Source organism: Microcaecilia unicolor, chromosome 3 (genome assembly GCF_901765095.1).
Source record: "Microcaecilia unicolor chromosome 3, aMicUni1.1, whole genome shotgun sequence".
NCBI classification, from domain to species: Eukaryota; Metazoa; Chordata; class Amphibia; order Gymnophiona; family Siphonopidae; genus Microcaecilia; species Microcaecilia unicolor.
The window spans coordinates 140,073,208-140,096,424 of record NC_044033.1 but is presented as its reverse complement, the minus strand read 5'-3'; the positions used below and the strand labels follow the sequence as shown (position 1 = coordinate 140,096,424).

The window sequence follows — 23,217 nt, the reverse complement described above, 5'->3', positions numbered from 1 at the left end:
AGACACTGTATCTTCGGCAATATTTTGTTGAGAGAAACAAAACTTGGCCATCTTGTACAACTTTTTGCGCTCTATTAAACAAAATAATAAAAAAAATCTTCATGAGTGATTTCCATGAAGAAAACCTGGAGCAAACTTGGTCCGAAAAATTTGCGGCATGAAAAAATTGTAAAGTTTGGCTTTTTATATCTCTGGAATTAAAGGTGTGATAAACGTGAAACTTTGCACACAACAACTTATCAACACAAGGTTTTTAAATATAAAATTTCATTCTCCTAATATTTTCCATTAGTTCACAAATTGAGTGTAAAGTTGATGATTTTTGCAAAAACGCCAAAATAGGGTATTTTCAGCCCACTTTTACAAAAAAAGACCTTCTGGAAAAACTCTTTTTAATCATTTTCATTAGAAAGAGCAATGTTGCAAACCCCTTGAAAAAGTAGGGACAAAGCTGAGGACGTCATATACTTCAACATGCATTTTTCTATATTGTGTCGTTTTCTTTCCATTTCTGCTTAAGTTTAAAAGTGTACAATTCATTTTTTGTATGCTATATGAATCTGTTAGTCTACTAGCGGTGCTTCTACACTAATGACATTGGTTAAATATTCTGTACCTTATTGATGCTGCACATTAGCATGTTTCTGCTATAGCAAATCTCCTGGACCGGATGGTATTCATCCTAGAGTACTGATAGAACTGAAAAACGAGCTTGCGGAGCTACTGCTAGTGATATGCAACTTATCCTTAAAATCGAGCGTGGTACCGGAAGATTGGAAGGTGGCCAATGTAACGCCCATTTTTAAAAAAGGCTCCAGGGGAGATCCGGGAAATTATAGACCGGTGAGTCTGACGTCGGTGCCTGGGAAAATGGTAGAGGCTATTATTAAAAACAAAATTACAGAGCACATCCGAGGACATGGATTACTGAGACCGAGTCAGCATGGCTTTTGTGTGGGGAAATCTTGCCTGACCAATTTACTTCAATTCTTTGAAGGAGTGAACAAACATGTGGACAAAGGGGAGTCGGTTGATATTGTGTATCTGGATTTTCAAAAGGCGTTTGACAAGGTACCTCATGAAAGGCTACAGAGGAAATTGGAGGGTCATGGGATAGGAGGAAATGTCCTATTGTGGATTAAAAACTGGTTGAAGGATAGGAAACAGAGAGTGGGGTTAAATGGGCAGTATTCACAATGGAGAAGGGTAGTTAGTGGGGTTCCTCAGGGGTCCGTGCTAGGACCGCTGCTTTTTAATATATTTATAAATGATTTAGAGATGGGAGTAACTAGCGAGGTAATTAAATTTGCTGATGACACAAAGTTATTCAAAGTCGTTAAATCGCGACAGGATTGTGAAAAATTACAAGAGGACCTTACGAGACTGGGAGACTGGGCAGCTAAATGGCAGATGATGTTTAATGTGAGCAAGTGCAAGGTGATGCATGTGGGAAAAAAGAACCCGAATTATAGCTACGTCATGCAAGGTTCCACGTTAGGAGTTACGGACCAAGAAAGGGATCTGGGTGTCGTCGTCGATAACACACTGAAACCTTCTGCTCAGTGTGCTGCTGCGGCTAAGAAAGCGAATAGAATGTTGGGTATTATTAGGAAAGGTATGGAAAACAGGTGTGAGGATGTTATAATGCCGTTGTATCACTCCATGGTGCGACCGCACCTTGAGTATTGTGTTCAATTCTGGTCGCCGCATCTCAAGAAAGATATAGTAGAATTGGAAAAGGTGCAGCGAAGGGCGACTAAAATGATAGCGGGGATGGGACGACTTCCCTATGAAGAAAGACTAAGGAGGCTAGGGCTATACAGCTTGGAGAAGAGACGGCTGAGGGGAGACATGATAGAGGTATATAAAATAATGAGTGGAGTGGAACAGGTGGATGTGAAGCGTCTGTTCACGCTTTCCAAAAATACTAGGACTAGGGGGCATGCGATGAAACTACAGTATAGTAAATTTAAAACAAATCGGAGAAAATTTTTCTTCACCCAACGTGTAATTAAACTCTGGAATTCGTTGCCGGAGAAAGTGGTGAAGGCGGTTAGCTTAGCAGAGTTTAAAAAGGGGTTGGACGGATTCCTAAAGGACAAGTCCATAAACCGCTACTAAACGGACTTGGAAAAATCCAAAATTCCAGGAATAACATGTATAGAATGTTTGTACGTTTGGGAAGCTTGCCAGGTGCCCTTGGCCTGGATTGGCCGCTGTCGTGGACAGGATGCTGGGCTCGATGGACCCTTGGTCTTTTCCCAGTATGGCATTACTTATGTACTTATATATATGTAGGATTCTGTACGTTCCTGTCATAACATAAGAATCTTTATAACTTCTCTTTTTCAGATTCGCATTTTTAATACATTTACTTCATATTATTATTGCGATTTTGCTTAATATTTATTTTATTTTTTGTTACATTTGTACCCCGTGCTTTCCCACTCATGGCAGGCTCAATGCGGCGGGCAATGGAGGGTTAAGTGACTTGCCCAGAGTCACAAGGAGCTGTCTGTGCCGGGAATCGAACTCAGTTCCTCAGTTCCCCAGGACCAAAGTTCACCACCCTAAAAATGACAATCCCACTTTGCCCATTTGCGTTGTTGGAAAAAAACTGTCGTCAATTTGCCACCATGGTTCATTTTATTCTAAAGAAATTGGGCTGCATTATGTGCACAGCTTGTCCGCCAATGAAAAATGCTCATTACTCGGCGATCGGAAGTTGAGTTCACAGACGACGACCAAATCTGCCTGCATCACAAAGCAATGTATTTGGAAAAGTACAAAATGAAGCAGGTGGAGATAGAGAACACTGAAAAACCACAGTGACACGATTAACTTTGTGGCCAAAATTTCCGATATTGTCAATCCTAATTTAAAATTGGCCAAACTATTGCCTGGTATTATGTTGCCTGCATTTATGACAATAAGTAGTGGGTAGTGGGTATTGTAGAAATTTCCATCGAACAAAATGATGCATTGGTAACATTTATGCATACACCAGGCCCGGCTCATTCATTTTATTGGCCTGAAAGAAAAGATGTTTGTTGGGTTCCAGCACAACATCTTATTTGTGTGCTTCCAGCACCATCAGTTACGTCGTCAGGCCGCCAGTATCAATTCGCAGAAGTGACACTAAAGAAAAGTGGCTCGTAAATTCAATAATAAATAAGCAATCGTTGGAATTTGGCAGTTCATACAAACATTAGGGCCTTCGGCTTGGGAACCATTTAAGATACCCACTTTAGGCTTAGGAACCTAGGATAAGCTGCCCAATCGTCGGCTTGGGAACCGGACAGATACCCACACAAGGCTTTGGAACCTTGATGAAGAAACCAGAGGCTTGGGATCCTCATCCAAGAAACCCACCCATGGCTGGTATTGCACAGCTATCGGGCGTGACCCCTATGGCGATGGGGTTACTGGTTCAAGTTCCTGAACTGGTAGTGACAATGTCACCATGGACCAACGCAATTTAGGTACTAATAATGTCTGTATAAAACAAAAATAATAGAATGCATGTGATGTTGCGATAGCAGTGTGCAATAGCAATGTCCTCAAACAGGCTATAATATTTTTAAGATTTAGTATGGCTTGAATTTAGAGCAGGTTATTCACATGAGGCATATTTTCAAAGCACTTAGACTTATAAAGTTACATAGCAACCTATGGAACTTTGTAAGTCTAAGTGTTTTGAAAATGAGCCCCCAATTGGTATCCTATTCATCTAGATTGTGCTCTACATGTTTGTTGCATGAGATGGACTTAGTTGGTCCTTCTTTTAAGGGAATTAGATTTTTAAAAGTTTTGCAAAATTCGTTTTTATATCATGCTGTTGAAGTTTGGAATAACTAAAAGTTTAGTTTTAATAAAATCAATCTTCCTATTCGTTATTTCAGAAAGAACTAAAAACTTTTCTTTTTAAGAAGTATATGCATCTAGATGTTTAGAACTCTCACAATTTGCTGTATTTGTTATTTTATTAAATGTATGTAATCTGTTAGGTTGGGGGGTGGTGGTTTGTAAGCTGCTTTGGATCTTTTACGGAATAAGCAGGTTAAAAGTGTCATTTTAGATTAGATTAAATTTTAGATTAGTTTGAACCTGTGTGTTACATATACTGCTATAAATTTTCTGAATATCTTACCATTGTCAGTCCTGTTGGCCAGGGGCATAGGCTGCATGCTGTTTCCTTCAGTAATACAAAAACCAAAGATCAATGCTGTATGGAACAGGCTAACAGCAAAAATCCCAATCTTTTTTTTAAATCTTTTTTAAATTAAACTTAACCACAGCACTCATCATGAGTGCTGTGGTTAAGTTTAATTAAAAAAAGATTTAAAAAAAAAAAGATTGGGATTTCTGCTGTTAGCCTGTTCCATACAGCATTGATCTTTGGTTTTTGTATTACGGTAAAATTATGTATAATCATACCTGATAATTTTCTTTCCATTAATCATAGCTGATCAATCCATAGACTGGTGGGTTGTGTCCATCTACCAGCAGGTGGAGATAGAGAGCAAAGTTTTGCCTCCCTATATGTGGTCATGTGCTGCCGGAAACTCCTCAGTATGTCGATATCAAAGCTCCATCCGCAGGACTCAGCACTTAGAGAATTACACCCACGAAGGGACACTCTGCCCAGCTCACCACCGCCGAAACGGGGGAGGGGAATTAACCCAGCTCATCCCCACACAAGTGGGGGAGGGGAATCCGTCCAGCTCATCCCCGCGGAGCGGGGGAGGGACACCACACCCGCCGATGCGGGGGGATCTGGCTTATCCTGCAACCGCAACCGCGGGAGGAGCTGACTGACCCTAACACCGCCGAAGCGGGAGGGGTACAAAGCTGCCCTACAGCCGCACGAAGCGGGAGGGAGTGCCGGCAGAATTTATGTCTCAATCCAGCCCCGTAAAACGGAGGGGAGAGGAATGCAGCAGCTCACTGTAACACAAACTCGTCTTAACTCTTGAAGAATCCAAGTGAAAAAACTTGAACACGAAGTCTTTCTGAAGTAACTGAAGACTAAACTTGAACCTGAAATGCAACCAGAATAAAAACAGAACAGATATCTGGGAGGGGCTATGGATTGATCAGCTATGATTAATGGAAAGAAAATTATCAGGTATGATTATACATAATTTTACCTTCCATATCATCAAGCTGATCAATCCATAGACTGGTGGGATGTACCGAAGCAGTACTCACCCAGGGCGGGACATTGAAATCCCTGACCTCAACACTGAAGCTCCAAACCGGGCCTCCGCCCGTGCAGCCACAGTCAAACGGTAATGCTTGGAGAATGTATGAGCCGAAGCCCAAGTTGCCGCCTTGCATATCTCTTCCAAGGAGACGGGCCTTCAGCTGGATAGGCGGCACCTTCCCCGCGGCCACATAAGCCGCTGCAATGGCTTCCTTGACCCATCTTGCCACTGTAGGCTTAGCAGCCTGCAGACCCTTACGAGGACCTGCAAACAGGACAAACAGATGATCCGATTTCCGGAAATCATTGGTCACTTCCAAGTATCTGAAGATGACTCGTCTCACATCCAGATATTTAAGAGCAGAGTACTCCTCTGGGTAGTCCTCCCTACGAAAGGAAGGGAGACAGAGCTGCTGATTCACATGGAAGCGAGAAACCATCTTGGGCAGGAAGGAAGGCACTGTGCGAATAGTCACTCCTGCCTCAGTGAACTGCAGAAAAGGCTCTCGACATGAGAGCGCCTGGAGCTCGGAAACTCTTCTGGCTGAAGTGATAGCCACCAAAAAGACTGCTTTCAACGTCAGGTCTTTCAGAGATGCCCTCGACAAGGGTTCAAAAGGCGGCTTCTGCAATGCTCTTAGCACCAGGTTGAGATTCCACGCAGGCACCACTGAGTGCAGAGGAGGGCGCAGGTGATTAACTCCCTTGAGAAAGCGCACCACATCTGGCTGCGAAGCCAGGGAAGCACCCTTCAGGCAGCCCCTGAAGCAAGCCAGAGCCGCTACCTGGACTTTAAGGGAACTGAGCGACAGGCCTTTCTCCAGACCTTCTTGCAGGAACGCCAACACTGAAGAAATTGGAGCAGTGAAGGGAGAAAGAGAGCCTGCTTCACACCATGCTGCAAAGATACGCCAAACCCTGGCGTACGCAGTAGAAGTAGAGCGTTTCCTCGCTCTCAGCATAGTGGCGATGACCTTGTCTGAGAAGCCCTTCTTCCTCAGACGCTGCCGCTCAATAGCCAGGCCGTAAGACCAAAGGGAGAGGGATCCTCCATCACCACGGGACCCTGATGTAACCGGCCCTGCTCCACTGACAGCCGCAGAGGATCGTCGACTGAGAGCCTGATCAAGTCCGCATACCAGGGACGTCTGGGCCAATCCGGACCCACCAGGATTACCCTGCCGGGATGCTTTGCCACCCGGTCTAGCACCCTGCCCAACATGGGCCAGGGCGGGAACACATAGAGGAGCTCTTGTGTCGGTCACTGTTGGAGAAGAGCATCTACTCCCAGGGATCGAGGGTCCCGTCCTCTGCTGAAAAAGCGCGGCACTTGGCAATTGGCCGATGACGCCATCAGATCTAGGCTCGGCTGGCCCCAGCGCTTCGTGATGTCCAAGAACGCCTGAGCAGATAGTTGCCACTCTCCGGGCTCCAAGGTATGGCGACTGAGAAAGTCCGCCTTGACATTCATGACTCCGGCAATGTGGGCCGCTGAAAGCTGCTCCAGGTTCGCTTCCGCCCACTGGCAAAGACTCATAGCCTCCTTGGCTAGAGGGGCGCTCTTGGTACCTCCCTGGCGGTTGATATAGGCCACAGCCGTGGCATTGTCCGACAGGACCCGTACAGGCTACAACACCAGTACCGGGATGAACTCCAATAACACCAACCGAATGGCTCTGAGTTCCAGGAGGTTGATAGACCACTTGTCTCTGCAGGAGACTAGAGCCCCTGCGCTGTCCTTCCCAAGCAGAGGGCTCCCCAGCCCATCAAAGAGGCGTCTGTCGTGATGACAATCCACTCCGGGGTCACCAGAGGCAATCCTGCAGACAACTTGTCTGTCTGCGTCCACCAGCTCAGCGCCTTGCGCACTGCTGGGTCCACGGGAAGGCGCACAGCATAATCCTCCGACATCGGAGTCCAGCGCAGCAGCAGAGATAGCTGTAGTGGTCTCATATGAGCCCTGGCCCAGGGCACTACTTCCATCGTGGCCGTCATAGAGCCCAACAGCTGCACGTAGTCCCAAGCCCGAATAGGAGAGGCTACTAGGAACTAGTCCACCTGAGCCTGAAGCTTGACAATCCGATTGTCTGGCAGGAACACTCTGCCCACTTGGGTGTCGAATCGAACTCCCAGATACTCCAGGGACTGAGTCAGGCGCAGCTGGCTCTTCTTCTTCCAGTTGATGATCCATCCCAGGGAGCTCACAAGAGCAACTACCCGGTCCATAGCTTTGCCGCACTCTGCATAAGAGGGGGCTCGGATCAACCAGTCGTCCAGATAAGGATGGACTTGTACTCCTTCCTTTAGCAGGAAGGCCGCTATGACCCCCATTACTTTGGAAAAGGTCCGCGGAGCAGTAGCCAACCCGAAAGGGAGGGCTCTGAACTGGAAGTGTCGTCTCAGGACTGTAAAACGCAGAAAGCGTTGGAGAGGAGGCCAGATGGGAATATGCAGGTACGCTTCCTTGATGTCCAAGGAAGCCAAGAACTCTCCTGCCTTCACTGCCGCTATAACAGAGCGGAGAGTCTCCATGCGAAAGTGCCTCACTTTCCAGGCCCGATTGACCCCTTTGAGGTCGAGGATAGGCCGGACAGAACCTCCTTTCTTTGGAACCACAAAGTAAATGGAGTAACGTCCCTTGCCAATCTGATTTTTTGGCACCGGAACGACCGCACCCAGGCGGATCAGGTTGTCCAAGGTCTGCTGCACTGCCACAGCTTGACCGGAGACTTGCAGGGAGAGAGTACAAACCCGTCTCTTAAGGGTTGGCAGAACTCTAGCTTGTAGCCGTCTCTGATGACTTCCAGCACCCACGCGTCTGAAGTTATAGTGGTCCACTCGCCCAGAAACGAGGACAGCCGTCCTCCAATCTGCACTGGGGCGTGGACCAAGGCCCCGTCATTGGGTACGAGACCCTGGGGGAGGACCGGAGGGAGCACCTCCGGGACGGCGGTCTCTGCGAAAGGAATGCTGCTTGGGGGAGAAATTCCTCTTGAAGGAAGAGGGGGCAGAGGAACCCGACTTGCCCGGGCGGTACCGACGGGCTTCCAGCAACCGTCCTCTGGAGGTACCGGGACGAGTACTAGCCCGAGCCCTGACCTCTGGTAATTTCTTGCCCTTAGACGTGCCGAGATCGGTCACGATTTTGTCCAGCTCGACCCCAAAGAGCAGCTTGCCTTTAAAAGGCAATCTAGCCAGGCGGGATTTAGAGGCGTGGTCAGCAGACCAATGTTTTAGCCAAAGCCACCGCCGCGCAGAGACTGTCTGAGCCATGCCTTTAGCTGAGGCTCTCAAGACATCATACAGCAAGTCTGCCAAATAGGCTAAGCCCGATTCCAGGGCCGGCCAATCAGCCCTCAAGGAAAGATCCGAGGGGAAAGCCCGCTGCACCATAGTCAGGCACGCCCTGGCCACATAGGAGCCGCAAACTGAGGCCTGCAAACTTAAAGCAGCTGCCTCAAAGGACGACCTTAAGGCCGCCTCCAATCTTCTGTCTTGGGCGTCCTTTAGGGCCGTGCCACCTTCCACCGGCAACGCCGTTTTCTTAGTCACCGCAGTGATTAAAGAATCCACGGTAGGCCACAGATAGGCCTCACGTTCACTCACAGCCAAAGGATAGAGGCGGGACATAGCCCTAGCCACTTTAAGGCTCGTTTCCGGGACATCCCATTGAGCCGCAATTAAGGTGTGCATGGCATCATGCACGTGGAAGGATCTAGGCGGGCGCTTCGTCCCCAGCATAATGGCAGAGCCAACAGGGGCTGAGGGAGAGACGTCCTCCGGAGAGGAAATCTTCAAAGTGTCCATGGCCTGTAAAAACAGGTTGGGCAAGTCCTCTGGGCTAAAAAGCCGCGCTGCAGAGGGGTCATCCGCTCCATCCGAGCGGGGATCTATCTCCTCCAAGGAATCCGCAAAGGACCGTTGGGAGACCTCAGACACGCTGCCCTCATCTACATCGGAGGAGACAAAGTCCTCCAAGGCCTGGAAATCAACCCGAGGGCGTTTACCTCTGGGAACCTCAACCTCTTTATCAGAAGAGGGAGCAGGGGCAGCGTTTTGCATGAGGAAAGCCTGATGCAGCAGCAAAACAAACTCGGGGGAGAAACCCCCCAGACTGTGCACTTCCGCAGCCTGGGCAACAGCCCTAGACGCACTCTCAACCGGCGCTCGCAATAGCGGGGGAGAGACATGCTGCGCATCCAAAATGGCGTCCGGCGCGAAACTCCGCGAAGGAGCCGCGCGGGAAGAACGGCGCTTAACTTTAGCCGCTTGTGCCGTCACCCAAATTAAGGGCGTTCATGGCATTAATGTCTCCAACCTCAAGGGCGGCCCACGAAGAAGCCGTCCGAGCCGCGTGGCCGGCCAAGATGGCGGAGGCGAGGAGCGGGGGATGGGCGTTTATGGCGGGAAAAAACCGCCACGCCGGAGGAACGACCGGGACATTCATCGGTCACTAAACTGTCACCCATCAAGGGCGAATCAGGTTGTAAAACCCCCGCATCCCCTCTAGAAGCGCTCCAGCGATCCGGGGAGCGACCCTTTGCGCCCTCGCCCTCCGACGCCATATGCCACGAGGAGAAGAATCGGGGAACCCCCTGTCCGCTATAAAAAGGTAAAATTACCTGCTTGCCGCTCCGAGCTGTAACGAACTGGTGTCCCAGTGAGTAGCTGCAATGAACGTTTAAAGAAACGTCGAATTAAACGCCTTTAAAGACGTTTAAAATTTTTTTTTTTTTTTAAACGGAGCCAGCGGGAGGGGGGAGAAAAGGAGGGACCTGGCACCACCAGGTTTGCACTTGCTCAAAAGAGCCCTCAACCCCAGGCCTCAACAAAACCTAAGGATTAGGCTTGGAGGCCTAGCCAGAGCTGCTGCTGTGTGTGACCACCACCTGCTGAGATAGAGAACATACTGAGGAGTTTCCGGCAGCACATGACCACATATAGGGAGGCAAAACTTTGCTCTCTATCTCCACCTGCTGGTAGATGGACACAACCCACCAGTCTATGGATTGATCAGCTTGATGATATGGAAATATATATTTTTCACCAAGGATTGTGGGGTGTTTTTGTACATTTCCTTCAGTAAGCCACTGTAATCTTCCTTTTTTTCTAATAAATATAACAAAAAAACAAACAAAAAACCCCCCCAAAACAGTACATACCTGGTCATTGTTTTCCAGCTCCTCAAGTGTAAGCCTTGCTGCTTCACGCTTTGCCTCAACTTTGCTCTTTCCAGTACCTTCTCTATACTCTCTGCCATCAATTTTGTATCTACATGTAAATCTATAGATATAGAAGGACAAAATTATCACTTTTCTAATGTAATATTGTGTACAAGTGCTGTTCATGGAACAAATTTAAAGATACAACAGATAAGCTAGTCATACGTACTTGTAGATCTGGAATAACACCATGGATCTTTTGCTTTTCTTTCTGTGATTGTATTGTGATTTCTTATTCCTATTAGTTTATTTATATTGTTGCATTTCGCTTTGATTTTTTTGAAGAGCAGTATAGAAAATACTTTAACATACATACATAATGGGGTAAATACTTAGCCAGCATTGGTCAGCATTTTGCTTGGCCACCACCAGCATTATGCACAGATATTAAATGCCAGAACCATTTTGGGTTTTTTTCTGTTAGGTCACATATATTGCCAGTCATTAGAAAGGTAATTTGCTTTCATATCACACACATATTTGATACAAATTCTTTCCATGTCCAATTACATATGCTTATTGTTTTTCCTGTTGATACCAACCCATGTCTGCCAGCAACATAAATAATTTTTCACAATGATTGTCATCTTATTGATATTAGTGCAACCTGAAGGCATTATGGGGTGAATTCTATATATGGCGCCAAAATAAATTGGAGCTGATAAAAGCACTTTCTATAAACTGTGATTAAAGTTAAACATGGTTTATAAAATAGTGCTTATGCCAAGGAATCTCGGCTGTTTGCACCAACTGAAACATGGTGCAAATTATGTGCCCAAATTAGGAGCGTAAACCTCTCAATCTATAACAATGCATATAAATGTTAGAAACGCTCCCGTTTTGGCCATGACCCTCCCATTTTCACGCTCCCTGTTTAAACTCATGTGTAAAATGTAGGCACGGATACCATGCCTACATTTATGCGCATATATTTCAATTAAAACTATTTAGTGCCACATACCCCAGGGGTTCTTAAATATTTGGGGATTTTCATAAGTGCGGATGTTAAATGTCTTCATAAATTGAATGTGTGGGATAATCAATAGAAATCAAACAAAATAAAACATGGAAAAGAAAATAAGATGATACCTTTTTTACTGGACATAACTTAATACATTTCTTGATTAGCTTTCGAAGGTTGCCCTTCTTCGTCAGATCGGAAATAAGCAAATGTGGAAGATGACAGAATATATAAGTGAAACATCCAAGCATTTCATTGACAGTCTAACAGGGTGGGGGTGGGTAGGAGGTATGCATGGGAACATCAAACCATTTCATTGATAGTCTAACAGGATGGGTGTGGGTAGGTGAGGGAAGAGGGAGATAAACAGAGAAATACAACTTTATGGTTTATAATGGGCTAGAAAACCCAGATCTTTGTTAATGTGTGGGATAAAATTGACCATATTAAGAAGCTGTGTGAAAAGTGGAAAGATCTACCTCTGTCTTTACTGGGCAGAACTGTTTTATTTAACATGGTAGTCTTACCAAAAATTTTGTATCCCCTGCAAATGGTCCCCTTTCTGGATCATGCTTAAGGATGAGTGCTGGTTTTGGAGTATTCTTAGACAATTCCTCTGGAGGGGATGGGTGGCTTGCATTAGTCTTAGCAGATTATATTTGACCCAGGAGCAGGGGAGGCTGGGGGACCCGGTTCTCCAGTTGTATAATGGGGCATCATTAATGCAATGGGTACATAAACTTTATAATAAAGCACAAAACTTTTTTTCCAGCAGACATATCTGTGGTGCTGGCTAGGAATCTGGACCCCCTGACCCTCCTTCATAGTGGGCAAAGTAAAAGATGGCAATCAGGCACAGTTTTTTTTGTTATGCCTTTTGGTGGTGCAAATTCTGCAAGCACTCAGCACAGGTTTCTCCATTTCTGGCTTTGACTGGAAATCTAGATTAGCAGATAAGATCTACTTTCTTCTTCCTTAGTGGCCCTCTGGACCGGCCCAGAAAGTGACAGATGGGGCGTAACAGAGCAGTACATTTATGGGAGGGACCCTAACAATCCAGCTGTAAGCACATGCCCCAAAAACTGCATCTTGACGATACTGAACATCCAGCCTGTAATGTTTTGAAAAAGAATGCTAGGAAGACCGTGTCGCTGCCTTACATATGTCCAAATGAGGTACCAACAACGCTCTGCCCATGACACCGCTTGCCCTCTGGAGGGATGGGCTTTCAGTCCCTCTGGAACTGACTTCCCGGAAAGTAGGTAAGCGGAAGCAATCATCTCTTTAAGCCACCTAGAAATGGTGGGTTTAGACGCTGCCAGACCTTTGTGGGATCCCCGATTAGAAGAAAAAGTCATCTGATTATCTAAACTCATCTGTAGATTGCAACTATTGTTTCATAAATCTCTTGACATCCAGCTTACACAGATGGCACTAGTCTTCAGATCCGGAGGAAGAACCCAATATCGGCAAAACTACCGTATGGTTCAAATGAAACCTGGAGAGGATTTTCGGAAGGAAAGAAGTAACGGGATGCAAAATCACATGCTCCTTAGAAAACTCCAAGGAGTGAGACAGGAAAATGCTTGTAATTCCGAAATGTGCCTAGCAAAGGCAATGGCCACCAAAAATATTGTCTTGAGCGTCAAATCCTTCAGACAGCAAGCCGACAACGGCACAAAAGGAGGTTTAGTAAGAACTGAGAGAACCAGGTTGAGATCCCAAGTAGAAAAAACAAATCTAGGAGGATGAATCAAATTCACTCCACAAAAGAAATGGGCAACATCAGGATGGCTAGTGAAATTCCTTCCCTTAATATGACCACGGAAACAAGATATAATGCTGCCACCTTTACATTTAGAGAAGCAAGCGCCAAGCCCTTAAAACCATTTTGCAAAAAATCCAAAAGCTGCACTACTGAAGCATGAAAAGGAGAAATTGCTCTATTGGCACACCAAGACTCGAAAATGCGCCAAGTATGAATATAACGAGAAGATGAAAGACATCAAGAACGAAGTATTGTGACTATTACATTGGAAAAATAACCTCTCTTTGTCAAACACACCCTTTCAAGAGCCAAGCCGTAAGACAAAATTGAGCCGGATCTGGATGAATCACTGGCCTTTGAAGGAGAAGGCTGAGATACTCCACAAACTTCAACAGAGAGTCCACCAGAAGACGTACAAGATCAGCATACCAAGGCCTGCGAGGCCAATCTGACTATATCAAGATTACGAGCCCATTGTGGACCTCAATCCTTTGAATTAGTCTGCCTAGAAAAGGTCATGGAGGAAACGCATAAAGAAGCTTCGAGAGCCAAATTTGAAGAAGAGCATCTATGCACTCCGCTATGTGATCCTTCCTGCGACTGAAGAATCGTGGAACCTTGGAATTCAGATGTGTCGCCACGAGATCTATGATGGGAATAACCCAACCCATTGGAGAATGGCTTGAAACGCGTCTGCACTAAGAGTCCACTCTCCCAGGTCTAGAATGTGCTGACTTGAGAAAATCTGCTTGAACAACGAAACCTGAAAAAATTAACCAACCAAAACAAAACCGCAGACAGTAAATCCAGGGGGGGGGGGCTCTCCTTCCATATCGTCCCGCAGATCATCCAGAGACTTGCGGGATGTACCGCAGTCCTCAAGAAGGGCAGGACACCCCCAACCCTGCAAAAATCACCGATGAGCCAAACACCGCATCCTGCCAAGCTGCCAAATCCACCCAATAATGAATGTATGGACTGAAGCCCATGTAGCGGCTCTGCAGAAATCTTCCAGAGCAGGGCCGTGCCTAGGGTCTCTGGCGCCCCCCTGCAGACTATCAGTTGGCGCCCCTACCCCCCCCCCCCCCCCCCGTGAAAATGATCGCTCACCACTTGCCACACTGACAGGAATTGTCAGCAATATTCTTAGAAACAAATTGCTATACATTGCAAAATAAGATAGCAGATGTAAATTCTCAAAGTGGACATATTCCAAACGCTATTTAGACAAAAATTAAACTGAACCCCCAAGATGCCAAACTCTGCATACAATGCAACACCACAGAAACAGAAAATGTCCCCTAGTACTGTGCAAAATATAAAGACTGCAGATGTAAATTTGAAAAAAACTAACAAATACCAATCACCACTTTACAAATTAACAAATAGAAATAAAACAAATATAAAAAATAAAATAATACCATTTTATTGGACTAATACATTTAGCTTTCAGAGGCCAAAACATCCTTCCTCAGGTCAATACAGTATAGTGCTGTTACAGTATCCTATTCTGAGCTGAGGAAGGGGGTTTTGTTCTCCGAAAGTTAGTCAAAATGTATTAAAATTAGTCCAATAAAAAGATTACCTATTATAAACATTTATTAACACAGCTACAATACTACTATATCCTAAAGCAAAAAAATAAAAGTAAATATTTTATTTACAGTTTGTTGTCTCTGGTTTCTGCTTTCCTCATCTTCTTTTCACTGTCTTCCTTCCTTCCATCCAGCATCTGTCTTTGTTCTCTCTCTGCCATCCAGTGTCTGCCCTCTCTGCTGTCCCCTTCATCCAATGTCTGCCCTCTCTCCCTGCTCCTTCCATCTACATCTGCCCTCTATCTCTGCCCCTTCCATCCACCATCTGCCCCTGTCTGCCCTCTCTCTCTCCCCCTTCCATTCACTGTCTGCCCTTTCTATCGCTTCCACCCACTGTCTGCCCTTTCTCTCTGTCCGCTCAATCCACCATTTGCCCTCCCTCTCCCATCCAACTAGGGTCTGCCCTCCCTCTCACTCCCCCTTCCATCTAGGATCTGTCCCCTCTCTCTGCCCCTTTTTTTCAGCCCCCAGTTCCAGCCCCACTATCCCACCAGTCCCCAGTTTCAGCCCTAGCCCTTTTCTCCCACCAGTCTTGAGCTTCGGCCCCCAGCCACTTCTCCCTGTCCCCTTTTCAGCCCCCAGTTTCAAACCCAGCCCTTTTCTCTCACTAGTCCCGAGCTTCAGCCCCAGCCACTTCTCCCTGTCTTCTTTTCAGCCCCCAGTCCCCACAGTTTCAGCTCTTGTCCCTTTTCAGCCCCCAGTCCCAGTACTAGCCCCCTTATCCCACCTACCCTCCTTTTCAGCCCCCAGTTCCAGCTCCCTTCATCCACATGCCTTGCATTAGGGCCTCCCCTTTCAGCCCCAGACCCCATCTGGGCTCCCCTCCCCATCCCCTTCTGCCATCTGGGCTCCCCTCCCCTTCTGCCATCTGGGCTCCCCTCCCCATCCCCTTCTGTCATCTGGGCTCCCCTCACCATCCCCTTCTGTCATCTGTGCACCCCACCCCATCCCCTTCTGCCATCTGGGCTCCCATCCCCTTCTGTCATCTAGGCTCCCCTCCCCATCTGTCATCTGGGCACCCCATCCCATCCCCTTCTGTCATCTGGGCTCCCCTCCCCATCCCTTCTCCCATCTGGGCACCCCATCCCCTTCTCCCATCTGGGCTCCCCACCCCATCCCCTTCTGCCATCTGGGCACCCCTCCCCATCTGCCATCTGGGCTCCCCTCCCCATCCCCTTCTGTCATCTGGGCACCCCACCCCCTTCTGTCATCTGGGCTCCCCTCCCCATCCCCTTCTGCCATCTGGGCTCCCCTCCCCATCCCCTTCTGCCATCTGGGCACCCCTGATCCGACCCGACTACCAGCTCCGTCGAGATGACAGCGGGTGGGGGGGGAGGGGGTGCTCCGCTCCCGCTGCTCCAACCCTACCTTCTTTTAAAAAAGAAATCAGTAAAGCGGCGTGGCAGGCAGCGCAGCTTCGCGTCTGCCCTGCTTGTAAAACAAGTAGATCTCCTCTTCGGGCCTTCGCTCACTGGGTCCCGCCCTCGAGGAAATAGGAAGTTACCTCAGAGGAGGGCGGGACCCAGTGAGCGAAGGCCCAACAAGGAGATCTACTTGTTTTACAAGCAGGGCAGACGCGAAGCTGCGCTGCCTGCCACGCCGCTTTACTGATTTCTTTTTTAAAAGAAGGTAGGGTGGGAGCAGCGGGAGCGGAGCACCCCCCACCCGCTGACACCCGGGGCGGACCGCCCCCACCGCGCTCTTGGTTCCCTCAGTGTCCGCCTTCTTCTGACGTCAGAAGAAGGCGGGACACTGAGGGAACCAATGAGTGCAAGGGAAGGGAGACGTCGGCAGCGCTTTCACCGACGCTGCTACGACCGAGGTAATTTAAAGTCCTCGGCGGCGCGGGGCGAGGGTAAGCACCGCGGTGGCGCCCTCCAGAGGTATGCGCCCCCCTGCGGCGCTTACCTCGCTTACCGCATCGGCACGGCCCTGTTCCAGAGAAACCAAACGGGACTCTGCATAGAAGGAAGCCTGAGCTCGTGTAGAATGAGCACGAATTTGTGCAGGGGCTTGCTTGCCCAATGCCACGTAGGCCGAAGTGATGGCGTCCTGCACTCAATGGGCTATGGTGGCTTTGGAAGCCAAAAATGACCCTTCTTACTGCCTCCAAAAAGAACAAAGAGATGGTCAGAAAGACGAAATTCATTCGTCACCTCCAAATACCTGAGAAGAGCCCGTCTCGTGTCGAGGCAGTGAAGAGCCCAGAATTGCTCGGGGTAATCTTCCCGGCGAAAAGTCAGCAAATGCAGAGACTGCCCCAAATGGAAATGAGAAACCACCTTGGTCAAAAACGAAGAAACTGTCCTAATCGATACCCCCAGTAAAACACAGGAAGGGGTCTCTGCAAGAAAGAGCCTGCAACTCTGAAATTCTCTGAGCCGAAATAATGGCTACTAGGAAAATCGCTTTCAAGGTAAGATCCTTAACCGTAATCCCCGATAAGGGTTCAAAAGGAGGACGCTGAAGTGCTTTGAGAACTAGATTAAGGTTCCAGGATGGCAGAACTGGCACCTGCAGAGGACGCAACAGATTTACGCCCCTCAAAAAATGAACCACATCCGGGTGGGAGGCGATCGACACCCCCTGAAGCTGGCCTCTAAAGCATGCCAGAGCTGCCACCTGCACCTTAAGAGAACTCAAAGAGAGTGATTTCTGTACACCCTCCTGAAGAAACATGAGGATAACCGATACCGAAGCCACTGACAATCCCAAACTCACACACCACAAAACGAAGGTACGCCACACCCTAGCATAAGCTATCGAGGTGGATCTTTCCGAGCCTGAAGCATCGTAGTGATAACCACGTCCAGATACTTCGCCCTTACAAGGGCCAGGCCGTAAGACGAAAGGGGGAGGGATCCCCCATCATGACTGGTCCCTGCAGCAAGAGACCATCCTGCGCCTGGATCCAGAGAGGACGATCAAACAGGAGCCTGACCATATCCTCGTACCAGGAATGTCTGGGCCAATCCGGGGCCACCGGGATGACTGACAATGCGAGTCAGTAACCTGCCCACCATAGGCCACGGGGGAAAAGTATAGAGCAGGCCCCTGGGCCAAGGTTGTAGAAGAGCATCGATGCCTTCCGAGCCCAGCTCTCTTCCCCCGCTGAAGAATCGGGGAACCTTCACATTGAATGCGGTGGTCATTAAGTCCATCACCGGCATCAACAACGGGCAGCTATCTGATCGAAGGCCAGAGGGGAGAGTGTCCACTCCCCCGGCTCCAACTGGTGGCGACTGAGAAAGTCTGCTTGCACATTCTGTGACCCCGCTATATGAGCCACCGTCAAGAGAGAGAGATGAGTTTCTGCCCAACGGCAGATCAGGGCCGCTTCACGTGCTAGTGGTGCACTCCTGGTGCTCCAGATGGTTCATGTAGGCGACCGCTGATGCATTGTCTGAGAGAACTCGAACTGGGCAACCATGGAGAAGAGACAGAAACTCCCTAAGGGCCAGATGAATTGCCGGCCACTCCAAGCTGTTGATGGACCAAGATGCCTCCGTCGAGGTCCAAATGCCCTGGGCTGTCCATTGGAGGCAATGAGCCCCCCAACCAGACAGCAACGCATCCGTGGTCACGATCTTCCATTCTGGGGTTTGCAGAGGAATGCCCAACACCAGATTCTTTTGACTGAACCACCAGTGCATGATTGTGTGCAGACGGGTCGAACATGACACCCGAACCTCGTAATCCTCCGAGAGAGGAGACCAACGGCTCAGAAGGTGCCACTGCAGGGGGCGCATGTGATCTCTGGCCCCCTTTACGATGTCCAAGGTGCAGGCCATGGAACCCAGAACTTGTACATAGTCCCAAGCCCGCAGGTTCGGAGTTTGGAACAGAGCTCATAACTGACCCTGCAACTGCTGTGCTCGAGCTGAAGGAAGAGAGACTATCCCTGTTCGGGTATCGAAGCACACTTCCAAGTATTCCAGCATCTGGGAGGGCGTAAGGCTGCACTTTGGGAAGTTGATCACCCAACCAAATGATTGAAGCAACCTGACCACGCTGTCGGTTGCCTGTCGACTCTCCTCAAAAGAAGACGCCCACACAAGCCAGTTGTCTAGATAAGGATGGACTTGAATCCCTTCCTTTCTGAGATAGGCCACCACTACGACAAGGACCTTGGAAAAAGTCCGAGGTACTGTGGCTAGGCTGAAGGGCATCGCTTTGAATTGAAAATGATGACCGAGCACTGCAAAGCGAAGAAAACGCCTGTGGGGAGGCCAAATTGGAATGTGTAAATAGGCCTATTTGAGATTGAGAGATGTCAAAAACTCCCCTGGCTGTACCGCTGCGATCACCGAGTGGAGGGTTTCCATGCGGAAATGCCGAACCCGTAAGGACCTGTTGATGCACTTGAGATCTAGGACAGGTCGCCAAGAACTGCCCTTTTTTGGCACCACAAAATAAATGGAGTATCGACCACACCCTCTTTCTGCTGGGGGTATAGGCTGGATGGCTCCCAGTCGTAGTAAGTTGAGGAGGGTGTGACAAACTGCCCGCACCTTGGTGGAAGATTTGCAAGGAGATTCCAGAAACGAGTCTACTATCAGACGAGCCAATTCCAACTTGCAGCCGTCTCCGATAACCTCCAAGACCCATCCGTCGGATGTTACCCTGGTCCACTCCACCAGGAATAGGGACAACTGTCAGACCTGCGAGTTCTTGTACCAAGTAGAGCGCTGCTGAGCCCGGTACTCGGACCAGATTCTGCTTGGCAGCCGGACAACCCCGGGTTTCACCTGCCCTGACCACCGTTCCCCAGAGGTTGAGCCCCTAGGTGCGGGCGGCCTGCAGGGCTTACGAGATGGAGCAAGAAGCGGGGTGATGAACGTGATGGCCAGACAGGCAGCAGGCAAGAGAGTGATCCAGGTACAGGCAGAGTCAGTAGGCAGGCAGCAGACACAAGGGTAATCCAGATACAGGCAAGGTCAGTAGGCAGGCAGCAGACACAAGAGTAATCCAGGTACAGGCAGAATCAGCAACGAAGAACAAAGTAGAGGAGAAGCACACTACTGAGCAAGTAATACCTACCAAAATAGAAGCCAAAGCAAGGAGTCTAGGGAGAGCTCAGCTGATAAAGTGCTGGCGTCTGACATCAGCAGGGAAAAGGGGCACAGCCATACGACAAGAGCAGAGGAAGGAGGAACAGGAAGACCAATAGGAGAGAAGCAAGGGAAGCCAGGCAGAGGAAGAGCATACTCAGGTGGGTGGAAGCAAAGCAATCAAGGAGCCTGGAAGCCAGGTGCATGGAAGCAAAGCAATCAAGGAGCCTGCAGCCAGAGAAGAACCACACACACATGGCTCAGGTCTGTGCCAGTCAAGTGTGCGTGTCGACGGGACCCTGCGCAGCCCGAGGACACCGCTTGCGTTGAGGTAGGGGACATGACAACAGCCTGCCCCCAATAACCGGCTAGAGATGAACCAGGGCCCCATCATTGGGCGGACCTGGCTGCGGGCTGGTTTCTGTTACCGGAAAGGAAGGCCAGCCTGTCACCTCAAAAGAGCTGAGGTCTCTGAGAAGACCTTGCTCTCTGAAAAGAGGCCCTGCGACCTAGACGGTAACAACGTGTATCCCTAAACTTAGGTCTAGGTCCCGCCAGTCGCATAAATTTGGACCTGTCCTCTGGGAGGCGCTGGCCCTTAGAGTCACCAAGGTCCTTCATAATCTGTTCTAGGTCTGTCCCAAACAAAAGCTTTCCCCTAAAAGGAAGCCTTGCCAGCCGTGACTTAGAGGCCATGTCTGCAGCCCAAGGTCGCAACCACAGCCAGCGACGCGCGGTGACCGCTATGGAAATCTCCTTCACTGAAGCCCTCAAAAGATCATAAAGAAGATCCACAAGGAAGGCTAAATCGGACTCTAAGGTTGGCAAAACAGCCATGAGGTCCTCCGGAAAGGAGGCTTTCTATACCCACAATAAGCATGCCCGCACCGCATAGGAGCCACAAACTGAAGCTTGCAGGGAAAGGGCCGCTACTTCAAAGGACAGCTTCAAGCAAGTCTCCAACTTACAATCCTGAGGGTCCTTGAGCGCTGTGCCACCCTCCACAGGGTCAGTGGTTTTCTTAGTGACCACTGTGATTAATGAATCCACCGTAGGAACCTTCACCAATAAGTCAGCAGCAGGCAGTGCATAAAGACGCGACATAGCTCTAGCAACCTTAAGCCCACTGCCCGGCGTATCCCACTCTGCCGAAATAAGCATTTTCATGGCCTCATGCACATGAAAGGAACAAGGTGGGCATTTTGTGCCAGACATAATAGAGGACACTGAACCTGTTCCCCCTGACGATTCAGGGGGTGAAATGGTCAAAACATCAAAAACCCTAATAATCAGCGAGGGAAGCTCTTCCCTGCAAAAAAGGTGGGCAGCCGTTGGGTCATCCCCCTCCTCAGAAGGCAGGGTGACCTCATCTACCAAATCCAATGATTCTGAGGAGAGCCCGGAGACAAAACCGGGCCATCTGTGTCAGATAGCTCCTCGGGATCCAAAATCTTCACCCGGGGACATTTTGGCAGGAAAGACTGAGAGGCTGCAGCAACCAAAGTTTGCTGAGGAAGAGACGGGGCTGCCTGAAGAGAAGCTCCTGACTTCTTCAGAAGGCATTGTGCATTAATAAAACAAAATCCGGGGAAAAAGGAACTGAAAAGGACTCCCCTGCTCCCTCTAAATTGCTTTTCTCCATTGGAGCCTGTGCCACAGAAGCACACTGTGCCTCCTGTCTGTCAACCGCCACATGCGGCGCTGGTAGCGCCTGAGAGGAAAATATTGCACTCGCCGATGCAAGCTGCACTAAATGCCCCGAGGAAACCGACAAAACTATCTCCTGCGCTTCCGACTCACCGAACGCCTGAGGGGAACCACCGTTGAGCTGAACACCCACTGTGGGCCGACGGTGGCACGACTCACACTCCCCCGATGCTGCTCTCCGGCCCCACCGGGAGCAGTGCTTAGCCGTCTCAGAAGGCACTGACACGCCCCACAAAGGCCTGCCCCTCAAACAGAATCGGCAGCCCGTCTAGCTCCTCCATATGATTAAACAAAAACAAAGTCTCTTAAAGAGACGCTTACTTTTTTTTTTTTTTTTTCTTACTCAGGAGAAAAAGGCAGCATCTGATCAGGCCCACAGCCCCGGGCGATGGAGGAAAGGTAAGGGGGAGACCGGGAGGGACCTGGCACCACCAGGTGTACACCAGAAGCTACAAACTGCCACTCAACCCCTGACTGTGCTAAACTAGGCCCAAAGGACACCAGTAGCCAGATCAAACCAGAGCTGCAAAGTGCACAGAGATGCCCTCTACCTGCTAGAAAGAATACTGAGGTTTACTTGGCTGCACAGGTCCACATATAGCAAACCTCAGAGGTTCTCTCTATCTCCACCTGCTGGTAAAGGGATATAACCCACACGTCTCTGGATTGATCTGTGGGACACTATGGAAGCTCAGAGGCCAGTTACCTATGTGGGGAGGAGATAAGCCACAACACTGTCCTCCATTTTTCAAACCTGGCTCTGGTCCTTGGCTCCCACTGAGGAAGTTTCTGCCACAGTAACCATTTTTTGTTGCTTCATATGTCTGTTCATCTGAGAGTCAGAAAATACTGACTTCCCAGCTGCATTAGGGTATATTTAGAAGTGAAGCAGGTTAGGTTTTCTCTGTCTATTGGTCTGGCCTGATCAGCCACCAACAAAGAGAAATATCTCAATTTCAATATCAGCAACAATATATAGCCTTCGAAAAGATAGAAATTTCTCTTGGAAATGTTTTTTTCCTTGCTAGTTAACATTTGTCAGATTTCTTAGAAGCTATAGGGGAAATTCATCGAGCAGTGCTAAATTAATTAACGCTTGCTAAATGCAAATGAGCCCATTCTATACCTATGGGCTTTTAGCATTTAGCAAGCTCATCAAGGTGTGTTAAAGCCATAACGCTGCTTGAAGAATTCCCCCCTATATGTTGGAACGCACATCCAAAGAAGCAAACTTATCTATAAGTCTCAATGGAAAATGTACACATAAGAACTTTACAAAACTAATACAAGCAATCTCAATTTACCACACGCAGACAGTCCACAAGAGGAATTTGAAGGGGAGGGAAGAGGAAATCAGACTTACATTTGTAAATGGGCAGGCCCAGCTTGCTCTGTGTAAACGAGATCAAGTTTTTTCTTAGTCCTCTGTACATATTCATTGAGTGAAGTGATATGTCTACTTGGATTAAGTAATGATTGTTGTGACTCTCTTATTGTGGGAGAAGTTCTTTGTGATGGTGATGCTGCCCTTATGGGTGAAGCAGCATGCTCACTCTACAAAACAAAAACAGATTTTTAAGAAAGTTTACTTTTATTGTGTATTTTACTACAGTACACCAAATCCTGTTCATTGCAACAAAGAGCACAGATACCAATAAAAAAGATACAAAGAAAAAGAATGGGATGCTACATGTAGAAAGAAAAAAA

The 23,217-nt window shown here is 48.4% G+C and overlaps 1 protein-coding gene across 1 annotated transcript in view; it reads right to left on the bottom strand.

Moving 5' to 3' along the window:
- Nucleotides 1-23,217, bottom strand: part of EIF2AK2 (eukaryotic translation initiation factor 2 alpha kinase 2) — a 219,104-nt gene that overhangs the window by 165,444 nt on the left and 30,443 nt on the right. Inside the window, exons 3-4 of the mRNA XM_030196395.1 lie at nt 22,874-23,064; nt 10,369-10,489 (exon numbers count right to left, since the gene is read on the bottom strand). Coding sequence (XP_030052255.1) covers nt 10,369-10,489; nt 22,874-23,064 — 312 coding nt within the window. The remainder of the gene's footprint in view (nt 1-10,368; nt 10,490-22,873; nt 23,065-23,217) is intronic.